Source organism: Crocuta crocuta, unplaced genomic scaffold (assembly GCF_008692635.1).
Source record: "Crocuta crocuta isolate KB4526 unplaced genomic scaffold, BGI_CrCroc_1.0 scaffold1161, whole genome shotgun sequence".
Taxonomy (NCBI): domain Eukaryota; kingdom Metazoa; phylum Chordata; class Mammalia; order Carnivora; family Hyaenidae; genus Crocuta; species Crocuta crocuta.
This window is the reverse complement of record NW_027531894.1, coordinates 179,307-190,390: the sequence shown is the minus strand read 5'-3', so window position 1 is coordinate 190,390 and position 11,084 is coordinate 179,307. Positions and strand designations below refer to the sequence as shown.

Below are 11,084 nucleotides of genomic sequence, written 5' to 3'. Positions count from 1 at the left end.
CTGGTCTGGGGAAGGAGGTCAGGTCTGTTTTGGATGTTTTCACACCAAGGAAGCTTTCCGGGCCTGTCTGGGCCTGAGGAGCAGACACGGAGACCGGGTGTGCCACCCTGGCAGGGCGGGTACCAGGAAGGGAAGGGAAGGGCATGCGCGTTGGCTCCCGAGGCTGGGGGCAGCAAGGGCCCCAGGCGGCAGAGCCCAGGGAGCACTTCTGGGGCCTGCAGGGCCTTCCCCACAGCTGGGGTCACAGGCAGGCCCGACCAGCCCAGCGGGGACACGTGGCCGCAGTGGGCTCAGGAAGCTGTGGGCAGTGGGGCGGGAGGATCGGGAAGGCCCATCTCCACAATGTCCTCTCTGCCCCCACAACTGGGAGTTCACTGCAGAGAGTGGTGGAGAAAGCACCCCCTCCGGCTCCACTGGCCAGGGGGTCAGCCTGGCAGGTCCCCCTGCAGCACCCCACGGCCTCCCTGCTCGTCCCAGCCCTGCCCTGCGCACTGTGGCTGGCAGCCCCGGCCTGCGGGTGGGAGCCCAGCTAGGGTCAGGGCGGCACCAAGGCCCGGCTGTGGCTGGCTGGGGTGGGGCAGGGCCCAGGCTCAGAGGCATGGGGGCGGCAGGAGGGCCNGGAGACCAGCCCAGCCATTAAACAATACAGTTTATTTCAGACTCAGCCTCCACTCAGGCCTAGGGTTCCTGTGGTTGGCTGGCCAGGCAAGGACACGTCGGGCTCCCACAGGGCCCAGGGCCACCCTCTGGAGCCTGCCCGCTGCCCCCCGTGCCACAGGCCAAGCTGGGACCAGGTGTGCTAGGGAGGGGCTGCACAGCAGTGTCCCTGCAGGCGTGGAGGGGCAATGGACGTGGGCGCTGGTCACTCACCAAGCAGCTCTATTCTACCTGTGTTATTGCATGTATACGCTTGTTAGAATCGAAGGGTGCTGGGTGGGGCGGGAGGAGCCACGGATGACGGCTGGGCAGACCCTCCATGCACCCCCACCCCAGCCTCCCCGCTGCCTCTCAGCTGCCTCCAGGACAAGGCAGAGGCTCAGGGCAGGAAGTGAGGCGGCCCCAGCCTCAGGGGCCCGCCTGGGGCACAGCTGGGTGAAGTATGGGACCCCTCCCCTCCCCAGACTGGCCTTTGGGCTGTCGTCCACCCAGCGAGGGTGCAGGTGATGGGCAGTGGTGGCATAGAAGGTCTGCTGCCGTGACCGCTTGACTCAGGTCAGCCCCCTGGCACCGGCCCTGCCCAGATGCACCCCCAACCCTGCCCAGCTACAAACAAAGAGCAGAAATGGGGAGAGTGAAACAGCCATACCCTTTAATGTCCCCTCCGGGGCTGGGCCCCTGCCAGAGCCCATCCCTGACCCCTCCCCAGCCCTGGGGACTCGGCTGCCAGGAAGCGCACAGGACCCCTGGTGCCTCTCCGGACAGGCTGGTGCACCTGCCCACCCCGCCCCTGTACCCTGGCCCCAGCCAAGACCTCTGGAGCTGTCTTGTGTTCCTCCTCAGTAAACTCTGGAGCCTGGGCTCCCTCCGCCCCGGAGATTGGGAAGGGGAAGTGCTGGGGGGCCAGAAGGGGGCTTGGTTCCCTCTACTGGGGGCCCATCCAGCTCTCTCCCTCTGCATGTATGTGGGGGTATACGAGTATATATATCATGTATGTATGTATGTATGTATACATAGCTGTGTGTGAACTCGGCATGCACTACATTCCTGAGGTCTGTACAGGAAGTGGCTGGGCCCCCACCTGGGCACCAGCCATCATTTTTTCCGGGCCAGGAAGGCCACACCAAGAATTAGGGCTGCGGCTGCCACGGCCACACCCCCAGCCACCAGGAGCGGGGTCAAGTTCTCAAAGGGGCAAGGGCCTCGGCCCCCTGGGCCTCCACTGGGAGCTTCGTCCTCCTCAGCCCCGTCCCCAGGGCCCTTGGGCTCAGAGGTCGCCTCCGGGCTGCTCGGGGCTGCAGGGGCCGGCTTCAGGTTGCTGTGGTTATTGAGAAGCGTAGGGTCTGCCTTGGCTGGGGTCTTCTTGGCAGCCGGCGGTGTGGGGGCTGCTGGAGGCTCCTGCTTCTCTGCCTGGGTGTCTTTCTTCCCAGGTTTGGCTGACGGGGCTTTCCCATCTGCAGCTGGCGGGGCTCTGGCCTCAGCAGCGGCCTGGGGGGCCTTGGTGTCGGGCTTGGGGCTGCTGGTCGACTTCCCCCTGGACTCCATGGTGGCTGATGCTTCGTGGAGTGTGCGTGCACAGGCAGGTAGCTGGCCCACAGCGGCTCAGGACAGCTCACTCCTGGGCATTATCTAGGCCTGGAAAGAGTCACAGTGAGGCTGTGGCCAGAGACTCAGCCCTCCCGTTCAGCCCCTACGGCCCTGTCCCCATAGAGACCCCGTCCCATTCTCTGGACCAACCCCCAGGAACCCTGGCTCCGGGTGCCCCGTCTCCAGGGCTTCCTCTCCATCTGCCCCCATCCACTCTCCGAGAAGACCGTCCAACCACACAGCCGGGGCCTGTGGGCCCCGAACAGCCTGGGGGTGCCAGATGACTCCAGCCAGAGACCTGTTTCCTCACCTGCAAAATGGTCCTGCCCAAGCACGTGCTGTTTCCACCTGACCCCGGGGCAGGGAGGCCCTGATGGGGAAGTGAGACCCCACCCGGCCCTGAGGAGGGTATGTGGCCACAGTAGGGCACGGCAGCTGGGGCGTGCCTGGGGCGGAACCAACCGCATACCTTCTCAGGAGGACCGGGTCCAGGGAGAGGGGGGGCAGGGCAGGAATCAAGAGCCTGGGCTCTCTGGTGCCAGCAGGGTGGGAGTGGGCTCAAGGCTGCCAGAACGGGCATGCGACACACCTGAGGTGTCTTCCCAGGAGGCTGGAGAAGCCAGCCAGACAGGCAGTGACAGGCCTGTGCCCCCTGGCAAGCCATCTGCCCCTCCCCAGCTCCTGGTACCCACCCCAAGGCTAGCTTTCCCTGCTCTAGTTCAAGGGCAGGGAGTCCTTCCCGACTCTGAGGCTGTGTCTGCCTGTGGGGCAAGGGGGGCAGTCTCCTGGTGTGAGACTGGAGTGGACACAGACCACGTCAGTCAGCCTCAGCACCCTCAAATCTGGGCCAGGGCAGAGGATGGGGACTCCGGGCTGTAGGAAAGGCCTGGCCCAGATCCTCAGTGTTTGAAGTGAGGGTACTGGGAATACTGGGCTGGGCCTGAGTCATCTCTCCCCAAAGACCTGGACACCCAGCCATCTGCCTCTCCTCCAAGAGGACTAGAACCTCCCCAACCCCCACACCCCGATTCGGGGAGAGGGAGCCCATGTGGGAAGCAGCAGCCCAGGTTTCCCACCCAGGCCGGCACACTAGCCACACCCGAAGGTCACCTGTAGGTCATAGCGTGATGGGGGTGCCCTGACAGCAGCCCACCCCTGCCCCACTTCCCAGGGAGCCCGGGGCTGTTCCGGATAGGCATCCAGCTGCTAAGCGCAAGTTTGCAAGGACAGGTGGTCTGCCTCCCCCCCACACCCCATTATTTTTGACTCACACTGTCGTCACCCAGCTGCCCCCTCCCCCTCCCAGGAGCTGCTGGGCTGGAGAGAGCCAGGGGCCCAGCATACATCCCCAGTGACCTTCAAGGCGGGAGCCAGCGATTCTCCCCGCGGTGTCCCCACGGTCACACCCCTGACCCCAGGCCCCCGCGTCCCCAGTGCCTTACGCTGCTGTTCCTGGCGCTCCCACCTCGGCGCTGCGCGCTCGCCGCGGGACCAGGGCCGGTGGCGGGCGGCGGCTGCGGCTGCGGCTGCGGCTGCGGGGACTGGGAGTTTCCCACAATGCACTGCTCTCAGCGCAGCGAGCTGAGGGGGCGGGGGCTACTTCGCCGCTGGCTCCGCCCGCCCGCAGCCACCCAGGATCCCCGGGGAAGTGAGACCCCCCCAAACCCCAGCTCCACCTTTGATCCCTAAGGTGGCTTGCAGTCAGGAAAGCACGGGGCCGAGGATGCCCTTCCTGCACCCCCAACCCAGCCGGAGGGAGAGCGAGGCGGTTAGCCCAGGCCCTCCGCCCAGGCCGTGTGCCGGTCAGCAGGTGGGCACAGAGGTAGGTCTGCAGGAGGGAAGCCAGTTCCAAAGAGAAGACTGCCCTCCCCTACTTGGTTCTAACAGATCTCAGAGAAGAGGGAGTCTACTTAGAATATTTATTTATCTTCTTACAGGACAAGACACAAAAAGTTAACAACTTCTTAAAACTCTTCAAAAGAAAAAATATAATTCTGTAAGCAGCAGCAGCAGCTCCCAAGGTACAGACGCGATGGGAGAGGACGGCTCCCGGGAACAACCGTGAACTGGGGGGGGCCAGGCCTGAGCCCCAGGTAGTGTCACCGGCAAGAGGCCTCCGAGGAGGGAGCCCAGGTGGGGGTACACAGCACCAGCACGTCAGGATCAACCACCAACACAATCACGTAGCCTGGGGTGGGGCAGGGAGGCTTCAATTCACAACATCTATGAAGTAGGGCGGTCCGGGAGAGCAGAACTCACGGAGCGTGGTCAGGGGCCTTACGCAGAGGCCCAGAGAGTAGGGTGGGCCCTGCGAGGGCAGAGGGGGCAGGTACTGCCCCCGGAAATAAGCGGGCACCCCCAGGCTCCTACGGGTCCTCACGCCTGCCCCCCCCCCCCCTGGCCAACCCCAGACCCAGGGCGGGGGGTCTCAGAAGAGGGGTCTGGTGAGATGCAGCAAGGACCAGGCTGGGGACAACAAACACCTGGATGGGGTCAGAGGGGGGCCTAGGGCTCAGCACACGACGCCCGGCCCCAGGGGGAGGCCAGCGGCCCCGCCACAGTCCCGTCTCTCAGAGGCTGGGCTGGTTGAGGGCTGGTGGACAAAACCTCCCCAGAACATTCGCACATGCACACGGACCTCACGCGCCACGGGCCCTCAGCCCAGGATGGGGGTAGAGAGGCCCGGCCGGGAGGGATGCTGGGTCCCACAGTAGAGTAGGGGGCTTGCCCTGGGAGTCAGAACTCAGCGACCCCCATCTGGGACTCCTGGCTCAATACGGGGGGCAGGAGACCCCATCCTCCTGCAAGGCTGGCTGGGGGGCAAAGTGGGGTCCGGGCTGAGGCGAGAAGGAGAGCAGCAACGGGAGGCTGGACGGATGGACACGGGGTGGACAGAGCACTTGTGCTCAGCAAGTTAATAAGTAGGTTTGTGCGGGGTCCCCTTTGTAGACTAGGGGCCAAGCCTCGGGGACGAGAGCTGGTAGACTGGAGGGTAGGGTCCCGCTTGCCCAGCCCAGGCCTGGGGGCCCCAGCCCAGAGACCAGCTCTGTCCCTGGGGGCATTCAGGCCGGGGCGGAGCCGTGGCAGGGGCTGGCTCCAGGAATGTAAAGATTTCTGCGTTTTCTACATAAATAAGACGTTGATCCCAGTGGTCGTGCAGGCAGGACCCCTCGGGGGGCCCTGTGCGCACCACCCATGTGGACCCTGCACCCCTCCTCTGCTCCCCCGCACCCCCGTCCACTCGCGGAGGGGCAGACAGTCCTGGCCAGGCCACCCGGCTCCGGCCCCACTCTGGTCCCAGGCGGCTGGAGGGCATGGGTGGTCCCTTGGCTCAGTGCTGGGGCCGCTGCAGCAGCCCCAGCAAGGTCTCGGCGATGCCCAGGAAGTAGACCACTTGGGCGATGCCGAACAGCGGGGCGATGACCAGGGCNCTCCCCCCCGCCCCACCCCCACCGGCCCTTCCCACCTGGCACAGTCCAGGAACCCCGTGTAGGTGTCCTCGTTGACGCCGCGCTGCAGCGACTGGAGTCTGGTCTTCACCACTGCGGGGGAGGGAGGGGCGCTGCAGGTCAGCATGCGGCCCTGCCTCCTCCCACCGCACCCCTGGGCCTCCCTCCCCAGCTGTGGCCCCAGGAACTGACCGTCACAGGGGTTGACAGCCACGGCAGCCGCGCTCCCAGCCACACAGCCAGCCAGAAAGGACACGTAGAAAGGAGACTTCTCCACGGATGCTGGACGGCCCAGCTGGTTCAGGTTGGCAAAGAGGGGGAAGTAGACGATGGAGAAGGGGACGTCCCTGTGGGGGGAGCGGGGGACGCTGGTGACTGGCCGGTGTGCGGTGGCCAGGCCTTCCTCCTTCCTCCCCTGGCCCTCACCGTCCCCCCCACCTGAGCAGTGTGGCCCCCAGTCCCTTGTAGAGGCCAGCGATGCCCCGGCTCCGAAGCAGGTCCCGGGTCAGCTGGGTGGCCGTGGGCCGGGGGGCGGCCGTGGCCTCCACAGAGGGCTGGGCACCCCCTTGGGCCGACAGCTGGGCCTGGGCAGCCAATATCTTCTTCTGGGCGGCTGCGGAGAGAAGGGATGGGCCTGCTTGCAAGGTGGGGGCTGGGGGCAGGTCCCCAGCTGTGTCCCTGCCCTGCCCCCTCACCGATGCGGCCTGCGTCCTGAAGCTGGATCTTCAGCATCTCCATGGGGGTGGTCACGATCACCTGGCAGGTGCCGGCTCCACAGCCCGCCAGCATCTCCTTGAACAGGGTCAGCTTCTGCCTGTGGGGAAGGGGTAGGGATCAAGGTGCCGAAGCGGAAGCCCCTGCCGCCCCAGGGGTGAAGTGGACGGGCAGCGGGAAAGGCGGATGCAGCCCAGTGGGGGTATGGCGCCCACCAGCCCGACAGATGGCCCCGCAGGCAGGGCCTGGGAAGGCGGGAGGACCACCCGCAAGCACTCGGCCCTGGAGAGCTGGGGGGTCTCATGTGCCCAGTGGGCCACCCGTTCAGTCCCGCCCTCAGGTGACAGGGGAAGGCTGGTCAGCGCCTCCCAAATCCCACCCGCAAGGGGCAGTTCACAGTGGCTGGGGGTCAGGACCACTGGGGCCTGAGCACCACTGACTCGGCGTCCATTTCCCTCCCAGTGCAGGAGGCAGGGAGGCCAAGGAGTCAAGGTGAGGGGCACAGGAGGGCAGAGCTCTTGCCCTTTGTCTAGAGAGACACACGCGCGCGCACTCACACACACACAACCTTGGCCCCCAGCCCCTCACCCATCCTTGGAGAGCTGATATCGAAAGAAGTCGTTGGCAGCCAGCTTGATGGCCTTCTCGGGGGTGACGAGGGTCAGGTTCACGGCGGCTCCTGTGGGGTTGGAGAGGCTCTCAGCCAGCACCAGCCTCCCAGCTGGCAGAGCCCTGCCCCCGTCACGCCTTGGCCCGCTCCTCCTGCCCTCTCACCCACATTGGTGCCAGGCGGGGCAGGACCGGGCGGGGACAGGGAGCTCACGCTGTGGGGGCGCTAGGTGAGAGCACACAGTGCACGCGCCGGTGCCAGGCCTGCCCGGGCGGCAGCGGCAAGCCCCTCGCACCGCTCACACCGCGTCCGGGCAAATCCAGGCCTGGGGATTGTCTCCTAATCAGCTTTGCAGTAGCGCCCTCGCCCCGTCCAGCCTGCCAGCACAGATGGAGCCCCACCTTGCCCCGGAAGGCGAGGGAGAAGACGGAGAAGGCAGGGGCCATGCCGGCAGGCGGTGGGGGGTGGGGGGCGCCGCACGGAACTGCCCTCCCCAGAGGTCCCGCCCTGTGTCCCTGGCCCAGCACCCAGGCCTCCACACGGGCCCCGTCCACACCCACACACCTGGCCCAAGCACGCCACCCTGCCTGGCTTGGCCACCCGCCTCCCGGCCGCCGCAGCAGGGCCCCTCTACCCACGGCTGCCCCATCCCCAGCCTCACCGCGGTACATGCCAAAGTAGCCCTCCGAGCGGATGGTCTTGAGGAGGCAGTCAGACCTGCAGCCAAGGCGGGGGGTGGGGAGGTGAGCTGGGGGCCAGTGAGGGCGTTCTCCAGGCCTGCCTTGTCCTCAGTCTCCCCGTTTGTGGACCAGGGTGAGGAATGCGGGGCCAGGGCTTAGGGGTCTGAGCCCCCCCTACCCCGGCACACTCACATGCTGCTGTACATGCGCTGGCCATTCTGCTGGTTCTGCAGCCTGGTCTTGGCCAGGTCGATGGGGAACACGCAGGTGACCCCGATCAGCCCAGCGATGCCACCATTGATGAGCTTGGCTGGCAGACTGAAGGGCAGAGGGAGGGTCAGGAGGGGCCACGGGCCAGGCACACGGGGCAGGGTGGAGCCAAGGGCCGGGTTGCATTCTGACCTGATCTGCTTATCAGCCATTTAACTGAGCACACCCTGGAAGGAGCCGGAGACGTGGATGTGGGAGACGGGCGGGCGGACGAGGTAGAGGCGGCGGAGGGCGGGCAGGGCAGGGGGGAGGGGCAGTCCTCCACTTTCTGGGGAATTTCAAAACCACCACTTCTCTTCTAGAAGAGGGTGAGGAATCAGCAGAGGGAGGAACAGATCATGCAGAGGCACATCAGGGAAATAAGCAACCCCCCCAGTCCCCTCCCCAGGTCTTGTGTGGGGACACGAAGCCCCTCACCCACCCACCTGTGGCCCCATCTCTGGGGCCATCAGGTTCCCCCGCAGCCACCCCCCTGCCTCTGCATCCTCCCAGCTGGCCTCACGCTCACACACACACTCACGTGCACAGTGAGCACACACGTGAGCCGACTCTGCCTTTAAAGGGCCAGGCGCCTCTCCATTCCCAGCCAGGCATCTCAGCCCTGGGCTGAGCGTGCCCCCCTCATCCTCGAGCAGTGGCGGCTGGTGCCTGCCCTCTTCGGGATGCGGGCTGGCGCCGAGGAGCCCCTCCCCCCAGCCTGAGCCCAGCTCGCAGCTACCCAGGTAGATGACGGCACCTCAGCCACGGGAGCGGCTGCTGTTCCAGGACAGACCCCGGACAGTCGCTCCCCGTGGAAAAGCACCAAGCTCACCCACACCAGCGCTGCACCTACCCTCCTGAGCACCCTTCCCAGGAATCTGTCTCCCAGACAGATGGACACACACACACACACACACACACACACACACACAGACCAGGGCCTCCGGAAGCTTCAGGGGTGTTTGGGGCACAGGCTAGGGGGCAGCTGGGAGGGGACAGCTGGCTCTCTTGAGGCTCCCGGTGGTTGGTTCCCCAATCCACTCTAGGGCTTGGAGGAGACGGGGCCCCGCTCACCGGGGGCAGGGCTGGGAAGCCAGAGCCGAGCTCAGGAGCCTCCTGTCAGGGGGCCCCTCAGATTCCTGGGGCCCCCACCCGCAGCACTGCCGCCCAGGGTCACAAGGCTGACTCACACCCGCGGTCCCTCTGGCGACTGGTGACCTTCACCTCAGCTCTCCCAGGCCAGCTGTCCCCCTGCCCTCCGGCCCCATCACCTCCGAAGCCCCCAGTCTGGCTCACCCTGAGGACAGGACCGGGCTCCTCCAGGACTCCAGCCCGCGGGGCTCAAGGAGGAGATCCAGCGGCTGAGGGAGGTGCCAGAGGCAGGGATTGGCCGCGGGGCGGGGCGGGGCTGGCCTTGGGGGGGTGACTTTCTCTTTCACTTTGGGCGCGCCTAGGCTCCCCGCAGCCCTGGGAGAAGGGATGGGAAGGGGCGTGGCGGCTTCTGAGAGGCAGGGCCCAGACTCAGATTTGATCGGCCCAAGGGGGGGCGGGCCTGACTCAGGCTGACCCGGTGAAGCCAAGCCAGCTGCCCACAGACACCCCAGGCCACGGCGGCCACGGCCCCAGCTGCCCAGTGGCTTCCCGTCTGCAGCCCGAAGGCTGGATCTGTCTAGGACTCTGTGCGCTCTCTGTGCCCAGGCACCCCTGCGCCTTGGCGAGGAGAATCTGGTCCGGGGCGGGGGAGGGGGAGGAGTCTGTGCCCACTCATTCGTGAGACCTGTGTGTCTGCAGGGTGAAGACACGTTTCATGGAACCCTCACCCTAGGGCACAGAGAGACGAACCTGTCACGCCAGGGAAGGGGTGGCTGGGTCTCCAGAGGCCACTGGCTGCCGCCCACCAGGCCTGCTCACCTGGCAGGTCCAGGCGGCATGGGAACTGGCACTCCCAGAGACCTCTGCCCCGCCAAGCCCCCCTCCCCCAACACGCACGCCCAGGGCCTCAGTCCTCAGGACCTGCTTTCCCAGGTTCTATCCTGCAGATAAAGGTGTGACCTCTGAACTTCAACCCGACCTTTCCCCCACCCCACCCCATCCCCTCCGCATATAGACTGGCCACAACCAGCTCTCTGCTGCCCCAGGCTGTCAGGGGCAGGGTCCATATCCTCACTCCGGTCTCCTGGAGATGCACCCCTGCCCCCTGGGGTGAACTCAGTGAGCCCTGCCTCCTAGAGCATCACCAGACCCCACCTCTCATCCAGGGTAAGGGACACCTGGGTAGCGAGGTTCCCGAAGTCAGATGAGCCATCTAGGTGAGGAGGGGAGCAGTTAAGCCCAGAGATCCCAAGCCGGAGGAGAGAGTGGGTCCTGGGGCCCCACATCACAAGCCACAGGCTGCAGGATGGAGCAGGGAAGACGGTTGCTGGGCAGCCGTGACAATGAAGCGGCTCTGCCTGGGGAGACTGGCCGGGGGCCCAGTGGCCCCAGGACACCCCTGTGTCCGTCCGCACTCTGTGGTTCCCCCCCTTGCTTACGATGCAGCTGTGAAGGCCTTCCCCCTGCCCCTCTTGTTGCCACAGAAACCCGGCCACCGAGCCAGGCCTGAGGCCCAGGGCTGTCCGCCCTCACTGTCCCCTTCTCCACGTGTGCGGCCACGTAAACTAAGGACCTGGGCAGGCTGGGGACCGCGCTGCCCGCAGGGACCACTCAAGGGATGACGCTCTCCTTCCAGCCCCTCCCAGGGAGAAAATCTCTCACCAGCGAAGCTGCGGGGCGCCCCCACCCCCACGAAAGGCGACAGGCGACGGAGTAAGTAAGGCTCAGGGTCTGGCACTGGCGGCAGGCTCCCCATTCAGGCTTCCCCGGTCCCTTCCCCACTGGACGGGGCGCGTTCTATCCTGTCCGAGGGGCCCCAATCCGCAGACAAAGGAGGCTTGGGTTGGGGGCTGCGGACCCCGGCTGCGAGGCCGGCTCAGGCCTCCGGCCCCTTCCCCTGGAGGGGGTCCAGACCCGGCCCAGGCGGTCACGCTGCCCCCGCCAGGCGGTGGGGCCTCCAGCCACGCACGTGTCCACACAAGTCCGGCGGGGGTCCCCGCGCGCGTCCCCCGCGGCCTGGCCTCCGCCGCTTCGGCTCGACTCCCG

The 11,084-nt window shown here is 66.3% G+C and overlaps 2 protein-coding genes across 2 annotated transcripts; both read right to left on the bottom strand.

Annotated features, from left to right (window-relative positions):
- Positions 1–1,287: 1,287 nt before the first annotated feature.
- Positions 1,288–3,773, bottom strand: CEND1 (cell cycle exit and neuronal differentiation 1). The gene is made up of 2 exons (XM_077773374.1): positions 3,687–3,773; positions 1,288–2,292 (listed from the first exon to the last, which is right to left on the bottom strand). The coding sequence occupies exon 2, from the start codon at positions 2,200–2,202 to the stop codon at positions 1,753–1,755; it is 450 nt and encodes a 149-aa protein (XP_077629500.1). The 5' UTR covers positions 2,203–2,292; positions 3,687–3,773; the 3' UTR covers positions 1,288–1,752.
- Positions 3,774–4,149: 376 nt separating this feature from the next.
- SLC25A22 (solute carrier family 25 member 22) lies at positions 4,150–9,847 on the bottom strand. Its single transcript, XM_077773380.1, is given in 10 exon segments — positions 4,150–5,691; positions 5,694–5,786; positions 5,886–6,040; positions 6,132–6,306; positions 6,389–6,507; positions 6,996–7,086; positions 7,679–7,734; positions 7,890–8,015; positions 8,100–8,265; positions 9,243–9,847. Coding segments are annotated over 9 exon segments (951 nt in total). The 5' UTR covers positions 8,120–8,265; positions 9,243–9,847; the 3' UTR covers positions 4,150–5,575.
- Between the last annotated feature and the right edge of the window lie 1,237 nt (positions 9,848–11,084).

Bases quoted from the DNA above. Each gene is read 5' to 3' on its own strand.
- CEND1 (XM_077773374.1), bottom strand. From the start codon at position 2,202: ATGGAGTCCAGGGGGAAGTCGACCAGCAGCCCCAAGCCCGACACCAAG.